We start from the raw sequence: 18,158 nt of genomic DNA, 5'->3' as shown, positions 1-18,158 counted from the left end.
ACTTTTTTTTTTTTAACACACCTTGAAGTATAAACTGAATTTCCAGCAATTTGACTGATAGGATGACCATGTCTTATTTCAGGGAAGCTTTGCCAACGTTTTGCTCCTCTTCCCAGAAAAACCCCATCACCCATGGATACTACTTGTATTTTTAGCGCCCTCTAGGATTCTACGTCAAGGTCATAAATGGTCCCCAAACTTCAATCCGTCTTTGTACTGAGGTCCAAACATTTCCAAATCGAACCACCTATTATTTCATGGTAGGCATCCCATGGATGTTTTATGCATCGAGCAGGTGGGTGAAATCACTTCGAGATTCCATTCACGGCGTGTGGGGGGGGGGGGGTCGATTGCGAAGTGCAGGGTGCGGGTTGCGAGGAGCCGAGTGCGGCCCTGGACGTACCTATTAGCGAAAGAGGCCCTGGGGTCTTGGGCAGGCGCGGGCGGACGGTCCTCCGGGCGCCAGGTGGCGCTGTGGCGCAGCACGGCCGCGCCAGGTCGCTCTCGCGTGGCCGCCCCGCCCCGGGCCCCCGAGCCGAGTGGGCGGGCACGACTGCGCCCAGGTCGCAAGGCGCCCTTCGACCAGCAGCGCCTGGGGCGGGCGGGTATAAATGGAGCGGTGGTTGCTCCGGCCGCCTCTCTCCGTCCCGGGTCGCCGCAGCTTGCTCCGCTTTCGGGCTCCGCCGCCTAAAGCCAGAAAAAGAGAAAAAGATTAGGGAGGGGGGGTGGGGAAGCTGCAGACGCGAGAAAAACCTCGAGGGAAGGGGAGGAAAAGACAAAAAAGCCGCGCCGAGCCCGAGGCGCGGCCGCCACCCGCAGGAGGAGAAAGAGCCGAGCGGGGCACGGGCGCCGCGAGTCGTCTGCAGGGAAGTCACTTTCGCACGCTTCCGGCCTTGCCCCGCGGCCCCGCGCCGCCGCGCCTTCCCGCGTCCGCCCGTGTGTGGTGGTGAGCCGCCCCCCGGCCCGCGCGTCCCGCCTCTCCCCGCGCCCGCCCGCAGCCCGCCGCGTGGCACCCGCGCCCCCCGCGCCGCCGGCCGGCGCACCACGTGTCCGCGCTGCCCTTCGCCGCCGCCGCCGCCCGGGGCTGGCCGGATCCGCTCCCGCAGAGGTTCGGTTTCCCCCGGCCCGGGCGGCTGTAATCTTAAACCGCCGGGAGCCCGGGGCCTATATTTATCGGGAGACGCGTGGCCCCCGGGCCGCGCGCAGCCTCGGCCCCGCGGGAGGTGGAGCCTGCCTCCCCCCGGCCAGGATCCCCCGCGCTCGCTGGTAGCGTCTCTTTCTGCGCGGGTGTGCATTTCCTCCTTTAATTTCGGACTTCCAAAGCCGGGACCGCCGCACGTTGCAGAGCCGCGGGGCCGGGCCGTGGTGCTCGTGGGGAACGCCTTTGTCTCGAGGGGGTTTTCGTCGTCTTTTTGCGGTCCCGGGCGAGCCGACCCGCCTCTGCCGGTGCCGCGCTGCGCCTGCCACCTGTGAGCCGCGGCGCGGGCGGGCCACGGCCCCGAGAGGAGCCCCCTTTTGTCCTGCAGTGGGTCCCCAGTAAGAAGTCCTCCTGGCGGGGCTCGGGGTGGTGGGGGGCGGGGAGATGAACGCTGCAGCCAGCAGCTACCCCATGGCCTCCCTGTACGTGGGCGACCTGCACTCGGACGTCACCGAGGCCATGCTGTACGAAAAGTTCAGTCCTGCGGGGCCTGTGCTGTCCATCCGGGTCTGCCGCGATATGATCACCCGCCGCTCTCTGGGCTATGCCTACGTCAACTTCCAGCAGCCAGCTGACGGTGAGTACACGCGGTGCCCGCACATCCTCGTGGGATCCCAGGGGACCCTGGGAGTCATCTAGGTTGGGCCCGATTGCTGGGTAGAGGTGGGAGGGAGGGAGGGAGGGAGGGGGAGGGCGGCTCACGACAGCTTGTAGCCCCGGAAGCCACAGTGGAGAGCCCCGCATGCAGGTGTAGACCCAGCCCGGTGTGCTGTCATGACGCCACTCCCCTCCCCTCCCCCCTTTTCAGACCTGCTTCTTCCACCACTTGCTAACTGGTCGATGACCTTGGGCTACTGAATGGGAGAGGGGGTGGGGATTGGATCTCCGGGAGGCTGTAAATCTGCACGTTGAAGTAACTGTTACTCCAATGTCTGGCCCTACTCAGATGAGGTAGGGCCTGTGCCAGACCCTACCCTGGTCAGTGGGTACAGACTCTTCAAAGGACTGAACAGTGCCCTGCAAAAGTTTGCAAAGCTACTGCCTGCATCTCTCCCCTCCCCCCCCCCCCCCCACCTTTAACCTGTACTAGAGTCTTCGATTTGGGGCTATTAAGAGAGGTGGTTGTGTGCAGTGGACTCAGGGGGCTGTGTTTATGCTATCAGAACTTTTAGGACCAGGCCAGCTGCCTGCTGTTGGCTACTGGTGTGTAGTTCTCAGCTCTTGGGTGAAGCTCTAAGGTGTGGAGAAAGTTACCCAGGTAGCCCAGGCTTAAAGTGTCACTTCAATTTACTGGACTGGCGGCAACTATTTGCTTCACCTGTGAGTGGTGCTTTTATGCTTGTCAGCCTTCTTACTTCATTTCATCTGAAGAAAGTAAGTAGGACTCCTACAGAGAAAGGAACTGCAGAAGGTGGTGTTCAGTCACCTGATTGCAGCCTTCACATGGAGCGTGAGTGCCACAAGTGTGAGAGGAGGGAGCACAGAGGAAAGAAGCCCTATCCAGCTGCACGAGCCTCTAAATCAAGTGGGAGACAACTGGAGTGTCTGTTACTGGAAGAAACAAGCCATTTTGTGACAGGATCTCCAGATCCCCTATTACTTGGTCTCCAATTTTTGTTCACTGCCCGTGCACTGGCCATTTGCAACTGACTAAAGATTGGTTATAGTTCCTGTCAGTCCAGCATGCTCTGAGCTGAGTTTGCTCTGGCCAAAGGATCCCAAAAGGTAGAGGGAGCCCAGTGTAGCTTTTTTAGGGGACATTGTGGGGTGTGTTGGATCTTGCCTGTGCCTTCACTCTTCTGAACAAAAGTCACTTGTAGATAGCAGAAGCCATTGGTCAGCTTGTCTGCCAACGCATACCTCTGCAGGACTTCTCCCTGCTATAAATAAGTGCCTAGATTTGTCAGACTAAGCCAACTGGGCCTGTTCACTGCTGTCTGGAAAAAGACCAGGAACAGGGTTGGAATGGGTTCCTTTACTGCTAATTAGTGAAGTAGCTTGGAAGGCCCACTGTGAGTGTCTTCCAGGGCCACCATAGGTAAACTCCTGTACTTGGACTTTTTCTTACTTGGTAGATATGTCCTGTCATCAGCTTTGCCCAGTCTGCCCCTTCCCATATACCTCAGGAAAAGTTAATGGAGATGAAAGAGTAAAAATAAATTCTTGGCTGATTATAGACAGTTCAGCTTGGGCAGAGTTTTAAGAAACTTTGTTTTTTTTCTCCCTTTTTGTGGAACTGGTGATGGGGGTGAGACCCAGGGTCTCAAACATGCTAGGCGCATGCTCTGCCTCTGCCCCCAAAGTCCTTGTCCTGTTTTGGAAGCAGCATAGCCTTTCTTGTAGGGGAGGTTCTGGGTGATGTCACTGTAGCAGTGAGGTGATTGTGATGAGATAATCTAAGGAGATTGGGGTGTCCTTGTTGCTATTAGTGAAGAGCAGTGTTCCTGATCCTTTATATGGCTCTGCAGTAGGCTCCTGGACGTGGGTAAGAGACATCCCACTGGATGGAGAGCAGGGTCACAGGAGTCTGGGATCACCAAATTCCTAGAATTCACTGAACTCAGATGAAAACTTTGAAAGGCCTGATACCACAGGTACAACAGGCCTGACTGCTCTACTGTTGAGCAATGATGAGGTGGGTTTATCTATTCTTCTTGCCCTGGTGATGCTAAGAACAATTTCTATACTTTAGAAATTGAAGTTGGACCCACGTAAAAAAACGTATTATTTTCTCTTGTTTTGACCAGTCCTCAGGCTTGGGCATTGTCCCTGAGCATCTTTTTGCTCTAAGTTGGTATTCTACTACTTGATCCATAGCACCACTTCCTGCTTCTTCTGAGTAGTTATTGGAGATGAGTCTGATGGATTTTTCTGCCCACGCTGGCTTTGAACTGCTATCCTCAGATTCTAGGATTACAGGCCTGAGCCACCAGTGCTCAGGGATCATTTTAGTTGTTCCACATGGGTTGATGATAGACTACAAAAGTGTCTTCTATAAATGGTAAAACTTGGTCAGAGGTGAGGTATTAGAATCATGGTGCTGTGAATATGAAGGCCATTTACTTTGAAAAAGTGAAGTCATTGGATGGTGGCAGTTACCTACCTGCGTTATTTGAATTCTCAAACTGTGTTTCTCTTTCACAGCTGAGCGGGCCTTGGACACCATGAACTTTGATGTGATTAAGGGAAAGCCAATCCGGATCATGTGGTCTCAGAGGGATCCCTCTTTGAGAAAATCTGGTGTGGGAAATGTCTTCATCAAGAACCTGGACAAATCTATAGATAACAAGGCACTTTATGATACTTTTTCCGCTTTTGGAAATATTCTGTCCTGCAAGGTAAACACTGATTAAATGATTTCAGTAGAAAAATTAACTTGAATCTTGAACTAATGAACTACTTTAGAAATGGAAATGACAGCTTATGGTGATTTTTTTTTTTTTATGTAAGAAATGAAATCTCAGCAAAAGATTTCTATAGGTGTTGGGTATTTAAAATCCCTAGCTACTGAGGAGGCAGAGGTTGAGATCTGAGGGTTGCAGTTTTAAATCCAGTGTGGGCAGGAAAGTCCATGAGATTCTTCTCTCCAGTTAAGTGCCAAAAAAAGTCAGAATTGGCACTGTGGCTCAAATGGTAGAGTGCTAGGCTTGAGCAAAAAAGCTCAGACAGCTCCCAGACCCTGAGTTGAAACCCTAGGACTTGGGAGGTAGAGTCTTCAGGTCTTTTTCTGCCTGGGCTAGCTACAAACTACTCATCCTCCCAAGTAGTTAGGATTACAGGTGTCGTCCAGAGTTGTGGGCGTGCAGCTCTTAGTATATAGCTACCATGGAAGTTTTACAAAGTGTTCCACATAGCTACTATGTCTGACACCAACTAGATTAAAATCCCTGTTTGAGTTGGAAAATGGTTTGTCTTTCTATAGCTCTAGGTTTTGTTCAGATCTCTTAAATGTCTTTTACTAAGAAAACAGTAATAGGGCTGGGAAGGTGGCTCAGTGGTAGGCCTTGCATGCCTGAGGCCCTGGGTTCAATTCCTCAGCACCACATAAGCAAAAAGAAAAAAGCTGGAAGTGGCGCTGTGGCTCAAGTGGTAGAGTGCTAGCCTTGAGCTGAAGAGCTGAAGGACAGTGCCTAGGCCCAGAGTTCAAACCCCACGACCAGACCCAAAACAAAAAACAGAAAAAACAAAAACAGTAATAGTAGCAGCCTGGTGGCAACCACTGCTTGTAAGGAAAGATATCTGCCAGGTGTCTGTTGTGTATCTACTATGAGACAGCAGCTGGAGCAGTTAGTGGGCTGCCTTGGACCACAAAGGTGCATCTCTGGAGCTGGCCAGTGATGTTGAAGCATGCTCTATCCTTTGGCAGGTGGTGTGTGATGAGAACGGCTCTAAGGGTTATGCCTTTGTCCACTTCGAGACCCAAGAGGCTGCTGACAAGGCCATCGAGAAGATGAATGGCATGCTCCTCAATGACCGCAAAGTGTGAGTGTCCCAGTCCGGAGCAACAACGATCGCATGAGCCAGCAGTGGCCCCACCTCGGTATTAACTGGCACAGACAAGGCGGCTACTGGTTTCTCGGCCCAAGTGTGGCCTGTTCCTACCTCTCCACTCCAGGGCTGGTGAGTCTCCCTGCCTGAGCCATGGCAGCCCTTTTGACTCGCCAAGGTGGGCTCCCTGCCCAAGCCATGGCCTGCCTGCTGCCTCTCCCTTTTAAAGGCATTTGTCTGTGGGTTTTGTGAGCACCAGCAACTAGGGCTGGCTGGAAGACAGCTCTAAGCCTACTCTGAGCAGGGGTCTTGGCCAGTGGCAGAGTGGAGAGGGCCCTGTGCTGACCAGGAGCTGTATACTAGCTAAATGACCTTGGTTTTCATTGGACTCTGGTCTCTCCATGAGTCTTTGCTAATTGTTGATGCCAAATTGTCCCTCTAGTTCTCCAGCCTCTAACGCAGGACTCCCCAGTAATAATTTGGTTAAGACAAAAAACCCATTCTTTCCAGAGATACTTCTTAACATCCTGTTGCTTTGTTGTGGTTGCTCCTGTGGAATGGAGAGAAGGGACAGCAGAGCCATGTGGGGAGAAGGAGGGACCACATGCCTTGGCTGTCACAATCAAGTTATTTCTGTCCTTTGTGGCATTGAATAAACCAGAGGATGGGTTGTGTTTCTGATGTCTGTGCCCAGCAGTGAGTTCTACAGGTATCACTAGAAAAAAAAAAATAGAAAATCCAAGTGCATATTTTCTCATATATACAGTGTGAACACCTTTTTTTTCTTTTTTTCCTTTAAGCGATGTCTAGTAATCTCACTCCTAGGACTAACCGCTGTTAACAGTTTGGTTTATATCCTTCCAGACCTTTTTCTTTGCATTTACATAGATGCACAGAAATGAACGTTTTAAAAATCTGGTCGTCAGGTTTCTTCACGAAGGCAGTTGTGATGTGGTAGGAGCAGCCCTGGTCTGAGCCAGGAGCCCTGGGGCTGGTCCTTCCTTCCAGGGTAGTCCTGCCTCTTTTCTTTCTGCTGGGAACGGGACATCTCTGAGCTTGCTCTCTTGCTGGTGGATGGGGACCTCGTGTTTTAACCTCTCCTGTGAGCCTTTAACTGCATTCCTTTGGGCCCTTCGAAGACTTTTTGTTCCCTGGAATGATTGCTGTTCACTGTTTTTCTTATAGGTTTGTAGGGAGATTCAAGTCTCGCAAAGAGCGTGAAGCTGAACTTGGAGCCAAAGCCAAGGAATTCACGAATGTTTATATCAAAAACTTTGGGGAAGAGGTGGATGATGAGAATCTGAAAGAGCTATTTAGCCAGTTTGGTAAGTTGGGGTCCATGCTCACATTGTCCATCTGGGTTCAGCTAGAGACTTGCTTCAACAAGATCCTAGGGAGAGATCTTTTCCTTGCCATGATAGAGGTGTGACCTTCATGTCCTTTGCTAATAGGTAAGACTCTCAGTGTCAAGGTGATGAGAGATCCCAGCGGGAAATCCAAAGGCTTCGGCTTTGTGAGTTACGAAAAACACGAGGATGCCAATAAGGTGATTATAACACTGTGGGAACATACAGGAGATGGTTGCAGAGAGTGGGCAGAGCTGGAGTGGTACACACGTCCTGTACTGTCTGCAGTTGTCTTTCTTAGGGGCTTCCACAGCTAGTGGATCATTTAGCTGTTTTCAAGCAAATGCACGAGGCGGTCACCTCAGCTGTTGAAAGAGCTAGGGCAGGTGTTTGCTCCCTTGCATAGGTGAGGGCGCTGAAACCTAGAGGGCAGTAAGGTTAACTTACTACCAGAAGAACAAACACTTGAAAGACTTGTGGATTTGTTTGGAAGACTTCAGAGATTGCATTTTTCTCAGAACAAATAGTTGGTTAGATTTAACAAGGTCTGTCTCCCCGATGTGGCTTAAAGACATGGATTTCCTCTCTAGGCCGTGGAAGAAATGAATGGAAAAGAAATCAGTGGGAAGGCTATATTTGTAGGCCGTGCACAGAAGAAAGTAGAACGGCAGGCTGAGCTAAAGCGGAAATTTGAACAGCTGAAACAGGAGAGAATAAGCCGATACCAGGTGAGGTGGGCTTGGATCAGCATACCGATGCCAGGGAATTAACAGATCACATTTAAGTGAGGTAGGCTTTGTCTTAGGGGACTTAGCATCTATCTGTCTTATTTTTCCCACTGAGGATGACATTGAAAGGGATATACCATCCAGATATGCTGCAAAATTACCCAACCAGGGACACGATTTGGGCTCTCCACTTACTGTTCTTTTTTCTGTGTGGGTTTTTTCTTGATATTACTTTATGGGAGTGATGTCCTGTAGCATTCATTTCTAAATATGCTCAGATTCCTCTGGGAACTTAATACACAGATTGCTGGGTCAGTCCCAGAGGTTCTTGCCTGATTGGTTTAGTTGGGAACCTGCCCAAGAGTTTTCTTTGGAAGTCTCAGGCCCAGGCTGACCCTGAATTTATGGTCTTCCTCAGTCTCCTGAGTGTAGGGATTGCCGGCGTGTACCTCCGTACCTGGCAAGAATTTCATTTCTAACAAGTCACAAGGACGTGTCTGCTGTTGCTGCTGGTCTGAGGAACACATTTGGGGATTCGTAGTCTTGGAGAATAATCTATGTGGAGGTGTGTTACTAATAGTGGTATTGCTCTTTCAGGGTGTGAATCTCTACATTAAGAACTTGGATGATACCATTGATGATGAGAAATTAAGAAAAGAATTTTCTCCTTTTGGCTCAATCACCAGTGCTAAGGTATTTTGCTATGTATGTGATGTTAGCATTAAAAGCAGAATATCCTCTTCTAGGTTTATCGGCATTTATTCTGTCTAAATTAGGTTGATAGTGCTGAGAATAGTTGAGTATTCCAACAGATTGGTCTTCTGCTGTCATCCCACTATGGATGGAGTGTGGAATCTGACGCAGGGACTCCCTGTAGCTCCAAAGCACCCACATCTTTCCCATGCCCGCTGCTTGGTGCTGGAATGGGGACAGCGGGTGCTACACTACAAGCAGAGGATATCCAGACAGGTTGTTTTCCATGTGTCTTGGGGCCTGTCTCTACAACTCTGCCACATTTCTCCCTGACTGTGAAGGTGTTTGGAAAATTTAGAGCTGGAATTGAGACCTATGGAAAAAACGAAGTGGAAAGTTTGGTTTTCCATAGTTTGCGATGTGTATTTATCGTTTGCTTGTTCTCACAAGTCCTTTGGGTGATAAGAATGAGGGTGGCGGGGCTGGTGACCTTGGTCTGCCATATCACCTCTTTGGGGTAAGGTGATCTCTGGCTAAGTTTGCCCAGTTTTTCTTGCTATTACCTCTGACTGAACAAATAACCATCCTCTGTCTTCCTGAGTTATCTGCTTGCATTTGCTATTTCAAAAGCGTTATCCTAACCTTGCTAAGAGCTTGGACCAGATGAGTTCTATAAATAAGTTGTTAAACAACTACATTTTTCAACACTCCTGTCGATCTCTTGAGGAAGACTGGGGGCGTGATTCAAGTGACCTCTAGCAAGCAAGAGGCCCCTGAGCTTAAACTCTCAATATTAAAAAATTTTTAAATGCCTTAAGGATGCCTAGTTTTAGCTATGCCTTTAGGTATCAGGAAGCATCTTTGGCTTCTGGGTTTTACCACTAGTCACATGGTTTTGAAGGATATTAGTGCCTGTTGAAGACTTGAAATAGGAAATGCCCAGGTATGTTAGAAGTTGTGACTGTTAGTAGTCATTGTTGAACCCTTGGCCAAACTTGGTAACTTGTGCCCAAAAATCAGGTTTCTTGGTTTATCTAGGCAGCGTTCCTCCTCTGCTGCACTATTTCTGAAGTTAGTGGTCTCATGTTGTAGGTGATGCTAGAGGATGGAAGGAGCAAAGGGTTCGGCTTCGTCTGCTTCTCTTCCCCTGAAGAAGCAACCAAAGCAGTCACTGAGATGAATGGACGCATTGTTGGCTCCAAGCCTCTGTATGTTGCCCTGGCCCAGAGGAAGGAAGAAAGAAAGGCTCACCTGACAAACCAGTACATGCAGCGGGTGGCCGGGATGAGAGCACTCCCTGCCAATGCCATCTTGAATCAGTTCCAGCCTGCAGCTGGTGGCTATTTTGTGCCAGCAGTTCCACAGGTGGGTCTGCCACATGACCAAGACATGCCATGACAGCTGCTCTGATTTGCTGTGGTAGTTGGAGAAAGGGAATTTTAGATTCTGATATTTTAAAAAAAAAAAAAAAAAACTAGCATAAGAGGCCTTCCAAACAAAATGATGAAGCTGGGAATCTGTAATCATGGCTACTGGGGAGGCTGAGATCTGAGGATTGAGATTCAAGGCCAGATGTTGGGTAGGAAAGTATCAGACTTAACCTTCAAAGGGCTAGAGGTGGGGCTGTGGCTAGAACAATAGCTTTGGACAAAAAAGTTCAGGGACAGGGGCTGGGAAGGTGGCTCAGTGGTAGAACGCTTGCCTTGCATGCATGAGGCCCTGGGTTCAACTCCTTAGCACCACATAAGCAAAAAGAAAAAAGCCGGAAGTGGCGCTATGGCTCAAGTGGTGGAGCACTAGCTTTGAGCTGAGGGACAGCGCCCAGGCCCAGAGTTCAGGCCCCCGACTAGACCCAAAAAAAAAAAAAGTTCAGGGACAATGCGCAGGCCCTGAGTTCAAGCCCCAGGACCAACACACACAAAAAAAAGGAATTAATTAGCCTGCAGCCTAGTAGTTAGGTCAGATTTGCAGGCATGGATTTCAGTCCTTCTAATAAAGAGACTTGGTTATTTTTCCATCCAGGCTCAGGGAAGACCTCCATATTACACCCCTAACCAGTTAGCACAAATGAGGCCTAACCCACGCTGGCAGCAAGGCGGGAGACCTCAAGGTAGGTAGTAGAGAGCCCAATTCTACCTACTTTGCCTACATGTCCCCCAAGAAGTCACCTAGCATCTCTTTATTTATCATTGTTTGTCTCTTCACCAGGCTTCCAAGGAATGCCAAGTGCCATTCGCCAGTCTGGGCCTCGTCCAACTCTTCGCCATCTGGCTCCAACTGGTAATGCTCCGGCCTCTCGTGGCCTCCCTACTACCACTCAGAGAGTCGGTGAGCAAACTGGCCTGTAGGAGCGGGGAGGAGGGAGTCAGGATGACTAGCTCTGCCCTCTCTGGGTCAGTTTGTGGGGCTCATTTGAGTCCTGGTTCTGTCCTGTGTATTTAGGGTAGGTATCTGTGCTTAGGAGCAGAGAGCCAGTGTGTCTAGATGTGTTGATCAATGTTCTTTGCTCATTGATGACTTGTAAAGGTTGCTTACTGGATGATTGCAGAGATAGCTTGTTCTTTCAGGTGGGATAGGGTACAAGAAAGCTGACTTCCAGAGTGTGTATGTATTCCAAAATGTGGAGAGTTGTGTGTTGTCCTTTGGCTTGAAAGTAGCAGTAGTGACCCCTGTGTGACATGACTGCGAACACACATTGGACTTTTCTCCTTCCGTGGGACGTGGCCAGTTGGACATCTGCTGCCAACACTGATGTGCATTTGCTGGTCTGTTGTAGGGTCTGAGTGCCCGGACCGCTTGGCTATGGACTTTGGTGGGGCTGGTGCCGCCCAGCAAGGGCTGACTGACAGCTGCCAGTCTGGAGGTGGTATTGGGTGCTCACAGAAGGGGGAAAGATGGGATTTGACGGGTCTGTGCTCAGACTGATGGGCTTTAATTGTACTTGTTCTTTCTGTAAGGTGTTCCCACAGCTGTGCCCAACCTAGCACCTCGCGCTGCAGTTGCTGCTGCTGCTCCTCGGGCTGTGGCACCCTACAAGTATGCCTCCAGTGTCCGCAGCCCCCACCCTGCCATACAGCCTCTGCAGGTGAGACCCACCATACTGTGTGTCCCTATTCCTACTTGGTTTAAAAGATACTTTTCTGGACTGGGAAGGTGACTTAATGGTAGAGTGCTTGCCTTGCATGCATGCGGCCCTGGGTTCAATTCGTAAGCACCACATAAGAGTCCATGAGACTTATCTCCAATAAACCACCAGAAAACCAGAAGTGGTGCTATGGCTCAAGTGTTAGAGTACTAGCCTTGAGCTGAAGAGCTGAGGGACAGTGTCTAGGCCCAGAGTTCCAGGCCCCAGGGCAGACCCTCCCCTCAAAAACAAGGGGACTGTTTTCCAATGCCCCCAACTGGTACTACATACTTGTTCTGTAGGTGCTTGTGTTTTGTGGGTGGTCTGGTCACAGTTTACCCAGATCTTCTCCCCCAGAGGCAGTGAGCCATTCCTACTCATCAGTTGGAGCCTTTAGGTCACTTTCACATCCAGTGGTCTACTTGAACCTTTGCTTCTCTTCAAGAGGGGTTGGAACCAAGGTCAATAAGAGGTGAAAGGCCTGTAAGCCAGGATAGATCCCAGCTCTGGCCAATGGTGTCCCAGTGAGCCACTTGGTACTTGGTAGAGTCTCACAGACTCAAAGCCCTGGCTAGCTTTGAACTACGATCCTCAGATCTCAGCCTCCTGAGCAATAGCTAGGATTATATTATAGATGAGAGCCACCAGTATTGGCTGTACTTTTTAGGTCTGTGACTTAGATTTAACACCATAATCAATTATTTGGTATGACAAATATCTACATCTCTGGTAAAAATACAGCTGATAGTGCTCAGTGGTAGAGCACTTGCCTTGCATGCCTGAGGCCCTGGGTTCAATTCCTCAGCACCACATAAGCAAAAAGAAAAAAGCCGGAAGTGGCACTGTGGCTCAAGTGGTAGAGCACTAGCCTTGAGCTGAAGAGGGACAGTGCCCAGGCCCAGAGTTCAGGCCCCACGACCGGACCCCCCCCCCCCCCCCCCCAAAAAAAATACAACTGAGGAAGGGGTCAATTATGTTTGGCTATTCACTGATTCACACTGACCCAACTTTGTATGGGAATAGACCCTAATGGGAGTTCTTTCAGGAAAAGGCTATGATACACAACATAAATCCTTGGTAATTCAAGTGAAATGTCAGCATACTTTTCACCTTCTCTTTCTGATAATATATCCTTTATTTGTAAATTGTTGTGTTTTTATGTCCACGCCCTTCTGCTCCTCACCTGAGCCCCACTCCTATTCCCAACAGAAGTGGTCCTTTGCAAACAAGTGTACATAGGTATGTGTACAGGTGTGGCCAAGCATCCTGTTCCTGGTGCTGACTGGCTTGCTTTTCTGTTTCCAGGCACCGCAGCCTGCAGTCCATGTACAGGGGCAAGAGCCTCTAACAGCCTCCATGCTGGCTGCAGCACCCCCCCAAGAACAGAAACAGATGCTGGGTAAGTATCCCGCCTGCTTCCAGGAGAGGGCCAACCTGGACCATCTATTCAGTGGAATTTGGTGTGTATGGATGTGTGTTTGTGTGTAGTGTGTGTGTAAGGTATGGCTTGAACTCAGGGGCTGGACACTGTCCTTTAGCTTTTCTGTTCAAGGCTAGCACTCTGCCACTTTAAGCCACAGATCTCAGCTTCCTGTATACTTAGGATTATAGGCATGTGCCTCCAGCGCCCAGCTTCCATTTCATGTGGGGTTTTTTGCTTTGCCCAACAGGAGAACGTTTGTTTCCCCTTATCCAAACAATGCATTCAAATCTGGCTGGAAAGATCACAGGGATGCTGCTGGAGATCGACAACTCTGAGCTGCTGCACATGCTGGAGTCCCCAGAGTCCCTCCGCTCCAAGGTGAGCTGCTACTCACACCTGTGAGTGGCTTCTGTTCTCAGCGAGGGAGGAATAAGGGAATATTGGACACAAGTGGGGCCAAGGGTCTCTCCAAGTCATTGACTACCTGGACATTTCTCTCACAGGTAGATGAAGCTGTAGCAGTTCTACAGGCTCATCATGCCAAGAAAGAAGCTGCCCAAAAGGTGGGCGCTGTTGCTGCTGCTACCTCTTAGACAAGGAAAAACGTATGTTTAGCTATTTTATTTATTTTTATTTATTTTTGGGGGGGGGGTCCGGTCGTGAGGCCTGAACTCTGGGCTTGGGCACTGTCCCTCAGCTCTAGGCTAGTGCTCTACCACTTGAGCCACAGCGCCACTTCTGGCTTTTTTTCTTTTGGCTTATGTGGTGCTGTGGAATTGAACCTAGGAATCAAACCTCATGCATGCAAGGCAAGCGCTCTACCACTGAGCCACCTTCCCAGCCCCAATGGTTAGCTATTTTATTTTCTACTTTTTTCTTTTTTGGTCATGGAGCTTGAACTCTAGGCCTGGGCACTGTCTCTAAGCTCTTCAGCTCAAAGCTTTTGCTCTACCACTTGAGCCACAATGACACTTCCAGTTTTCTGGTGGTTTTATTGGAGGTAAGAGTCTCAATTGACTTTCCTGCCCAGGCTGGCTTTGAACCACAATCCTCAGATTTTGGCCTCCTGAGTAACTAGGATTATAAGCATGAGCCTTCCACCTTTTTTTGAGATAAGGTCTACTCTGCAGCCCTGGCTGCATACTCCTCTCCGTATTCCTGTCTCAACCTTGATTCCGAGGAGAGTGCCACCATACCCACTCACTGCTTCCTGACCCCAACCTGGGGCTTAAACTCTGGGTCTGGGTGCTGTCCCTGAGCTTCTTTGCTTAAGTAAAGAGCTCTGTCACTTTGGGCCACAGCATCATTTCTGGTTTTCTGGTAGGTGGTTAATTGGAGATGACAGTCTGAACTGACTTTGCTGCCTGGGCTAACTTAGAAACCACAGTCCTCAGATCACAGCCTCGTGGATAGCTAGGATTATAGGCAAGACCACCAGTACATTTTGCCATTTGACCTGAGTCTTTCTATCACCTGTCAATTGTTGTGAAGAATTACAATGGAGAGCCCATTGCTGATGGCTTATGCTAGTGGCAGGAAAGTCCCTGAGAACCTTATATTCAATTTAACCAGCAAAAAAGCCAGAAGTGAAGCCGTGGCCCAAGTGATAAAAGAACACCAGGTTTAAATGCAGAAGCTAAGGAGCAGCATTGAGTTCAAGCCCCAGTACTGGCACATTGGCATACTCATAGTTTGGCCTGAGATTGGTAGGGTGGTATAATACTTGTAAAACAAGATAGACCTGGCTGTCATGATCTAGTAAGAGAAGAGAAATGCCTGAATTGCAAGTATGGAGTGTGTTCTAGGTGACTTGTGAAGGTTATGGACTCTGCCTGCAGGGGCTTAGGTGAGTGAAATTTCACTGGCATTAGGTAGTAGGTGCTTCCAGGGAAACCATACAGGGATAAAGGGGAAAGAGGATGTAAGAGCAGTGCTGGTGAATTGGTAGAGGTCAGCTTGGTGATGCCCAGGTTATCAAGGTCCAAGGAGTGTTAGGCCAGAGATGGGATGTGCAAAGGACAGTGCTGAAATGTACAGTCTAGGATGTCAGTTGTGTTTTATCAGGGAGCTCAATGAATATATAGAATTCTTTTATGTATTTAATAGTGTTGGTGCTTATCTTTTCAGGAGTCAAAAGCCAAATAACCCCTCATGGAATTCAGCTTGAGGTTTGAAGATTCCTAGCTTGTCCTATGGACCTCAACACCAAGAATCACAGTTGCAAATGTCATAGGTCATTTTGTATCAAAAGGTCAATTATGATGCACCTAGAATTTTTCAATTATAAGAATATATTCTCTGGGTTCTGTGGCCCAGTGTTAACTTTTTTTTCTATTGTGGGTTTTGGTTTTTTTCCCTCCAGAAATTGGTTTTATTTGACGTAACCAAGTCTTAAGTTTCTCAATAAAGGAAAAAAAAACCATGAAATTGCCTGTGTCTTATCCATGTAGTCTACTATTCTACTTTTAAGAATTCTTGTGTAAAAAGGTATGCATAGCAGTTACGTATGATCAGTTAAAACAGTGCCTGTTGTGTTAAAGTATTCAAATCTGGTATTCTCAGCAGACCTTGAATCTGTCTGGCTTATAAAAATCTAAGCTTCACTTTTATTTGGAATAATAGTTATAACTTATAAACGCCTACTTTTTGAGAATTTTTTTCTCTGGACAATATCCTACTCTGTTATGATTAAACTATTAAACAAGTAAAATATTCTAATTTTAGACTTAGTTTACAAGGCACTGTTTGTTCATTTTTCTGATACAGCTGTGTTGTGTAGACAGTAGTGACCATTTGTTTCTTATTCCTGAGAATCTCTGAATGTGCTGCCCATATAATCCAAGCGAAATTTACCTTAAACTCTAAAGTTGCATTTCATTATATAGAATATGATTTAGCCCTCAACATGTTCATAATTGTTAATAAAACTGCTTGTTAATTTTAATGAAAAAAAATCTAAGTTTCAATAGAGTTAACACCTCAAGGACGTTGAGTAAGGCCTGCTGGCTGATTGGCTGCACTCACCCCCCACCTCCTCATACATGCTCTTCCTTGGGCCATGTTGGGGTTTGTCCTGGCCCCTCATATCAGCTTAAGTCCATTTTGCAACCAAGGTTTCCTCCAGGCATGGGAAAATGCTCAGGAGGCAGATCTGTAGAGCTGTTGCAACATGGAACAAACTTTGGCCAATGTCAGCCAGCCTTGGCAGAGCCTATCCTGACAGCATGCTCGTCCTCCCTGTCCTCTGGCCAGGTTCCCCTTAAGGCCCTACTTTTGGTATTTTCCCCATCTTGACAGGTTCCTTTTCAACTAAGGGCTAGGCTCTTTTTTTTTTTTTAAATCGGTCTTGGGGCCTGAACTCTAGGCCTGGGCACTGTCTCAGCTCTTCAGCTCTAGGCTAGTGCTCTACCGCTTGAGCCACAGCAACACTTCCTTTTTTTTTTTTTTTTTCCTGCTTATGTGGTGCTGAGGAATGAAACCCAGGGCCTCATGCATGTAAGGCAAGCGCTCTACCACTGAGCCATCTTCCCAGCCCAGGGCTAGACTCTTAACTGCTCTAAAATTCCCCAAAGTAGATGGTCTCTTTCCTGGCAGACATTTCTTAAGGGGTTATACATTTGGTTGACAGCAGCCCCTCAAAATAAATTGCTGGTGGATATATCTGAGCCCTCAAGGGTCTGAGAGGCCTGAGACAGCCTTGCCCAAAACATGGGGAGCATGATGGTTGCCTCTCAGGTAGGGAAGTATAGGATCTTAATGGACACTGCCAGTACTGGGCCTGGGCCCTGGTGCCTGAGCCAAGACTCAGACCTCATTCCAAATGGCTCCCATTCTATAAGCTCTAGCATTAACTCATATAATAATGGGTACAGATATGACAAGTGCAAACTTCAGTTAGGGGTTCAGAAATGTATATGAAAGATTCAGATTTAGCCAGGAGTCCAGGTGGGACTCAAGCAAAACCAGAATGGAGAGGAACAATGAGCAAAAAGCCCAGAGGGAAGGAACCTGGCACATGGAGGCAAACAGGTTCTAAGGGAAGTAAGGAAAAACTAGAGATAGGCTGTAGCGTCCATATAATGATGTTAGGTACAACAGGAATTTTAGCCCTCCCATCTTCTGCCTGTTCACAGCTAAGTAACTTGGTATTAGCATATGCACCATGCTAGAATGCATGGTTTTTGCAGTAAACTGGAAGGAGTAAGCAAAGTTCGTCTGCTGCTTTTCATTTCTCTTGGAGTTTTCACAGATGTTCTGATGCCACTGAATTATAAAACAGGTGATGCTGAAAAATGGGTCATGTTCACATTCCTGATGACATGCTTGGGAATACATTTTAAGTAATAGCTATTCTATGTATGAATGGTATTTTACAAAATACTATATCTCCTGATATGACTGATCTAGTGATTTTTTTTTGGGGGGGGGGGCGGTCGGTCATGGGGCTTGAACTCTGGGCCTGGGCACTATCCCTCAGCTCTTCAGTTCATGGCAAGTGCTCTACCACTTGAGCCACAGCACCACTTCTGGTTTTCTGGTGGTTTATTAGAGATGAGTCTAACAGACTTCCTGCCCAGGCTGGCTTTGAACCACGATCCTCAGATGTCAGCCTCCTCAACAGCTAGGATTACAGGCTTGAACCACCGGCGCCTGGCTGATCCTAGTGATTTGAGGATAGCATAGATAGGAGAGTGATTTTATTCACATTGTAATTATTTGAGGACTTTTACGTCATTTGATATTAAAATTATGTGCATACCACATGCCCATGGTTCACATCTGTAATCTAGCTACTCAGAAGGCTGAGGTCAGAATTGGTTTAAAACCAAAAAAGTCTTGATTTCAACTCATTAATCCAAAAGTCGGGCTGGGCTCAAGTGGTAGAAATGGATCAAACAAGCTGAGCAAGTAAACCAAGTGAGTGAGGCTGCTCCAATCCCAGTACTAGTTTTACATGTATATTTAATTGCACACATACACATACACATGGCACCTCATAAATCAGAACACTCCAAATTGTGAAACTTTTGAAGGCTTACATAAAACTCATTTCAGATTTTGGATTTCCACATCAGAGCTAATGAACTGGTAAAATCTAGGCAGATGATCCAAAATCTGAAAACAGATCCTGGTTCAAAGCAATTTGACTAAGAAATAC

The 18,158-nt window shown here is 48.1% G+C and overlaps 1 protein-coding gene and 1 non-coding gene across 3 annotated transcripts; both read left to right on the top strand.

The window, feature by feature from the left end:
* Positions 1-1,579: 1,579 nt before the first annotated feature.
* Pabpc4 (poly(A) binding protein cytoplasmic 4) lies at positions 1,580-15,427 on the top strand. Of its 2 annotated transcripts, none has more exons than XM_042677468.1 (16): positions 1,580-1,775; positions 4,343-4,536; positions 5,565-5,680; positions 6,872-7,011; positions 7,138-7,232; positions 7,623-7,760; positions 8,358-8,453; positions 9,546-9,818; positions 10,476-10,563; positions 10,662-10,733; positions 11,230-11,316; positions 11,411-11,538; positions 12,883-12,976; positions 13,248-13,378; positions 13,504-13,605; positions 15,128-15,427. In XM_042677468.1, exons 1-15 carry the CDS (start codon positions 1,583-1,585, stop codon positions 13,591-13,593), a joined length of 1,935 nt encoding a protein of 644 aa, XP_042533402.1. In that variant the 5' UTR covers positions 1,580-1,582; the 3' UTR covers positions 13,594-13,605; positions 15,128-15,427. The 2 variants fall into 2 exon arrangements, with proteins under 2 accessions (XP_042533402.1, XP_042533392.1); XM_042677458.1 differs by having other exon boundaries at positions 10,662-10,781.
* LOC122112849 lies at positions 8,645-8,778 on the top strand. Its single transcript, XR_006148282.1, has one exon. It is a non-coding gene; the product is annotated as a small nucleolar RNA SNORA55 (small nucleolar RNA).
* Positions 15,428-18,158: the final 2,731 nt, after the last annotated feature.

The sequence above is a fragment of the Dipodomys spectabilis genome, unplaced genomic scaffold (assembly GCF_019054845.1).
Source record: "Dipodomys spectabilis isolate Male_0828 unplaced genomic scaffold, ASM1905484v1 ptg000002l, whole genome shotgun sequence".
NCBI lineage: Eukaryota > Metazoa > Chordata > Mammalia > Rodentia > Heteromyidae > Dipodomys > Dipodomys spectabilis.
This window is presented reverse-complemented; position numbering and strand designations above follow the sequence as displayed.

What these genes read in the sequence shown, in the direction of transcription:
- Pabpc4 (XM_042677458.1), top strand. Translation starts at nt 1,583, where the DNA reads ATGAACGCTGCAGCCAGCAGCTACCCCATGGCCTCCCTGTACGTGGGC. An exon ending in CTTCCAGCAGCCAGCTGACG is followed by an intron (nt 1,776 to 4,342) that starts GTGAGTACACGC and finishes TCTCTTTCACAG; the next exon opens with CTGAGCGGGCCTTGGACACC. An exon ending in TTGTGCCAGCAGTTCCACAG is followed by an intron (nt 9,819 to 10,475) that starts GTGGGTCTGCCA and finishes TTTTCCATCCAG; the next exon opens with GCTCAGGGAAGACCTCCATA.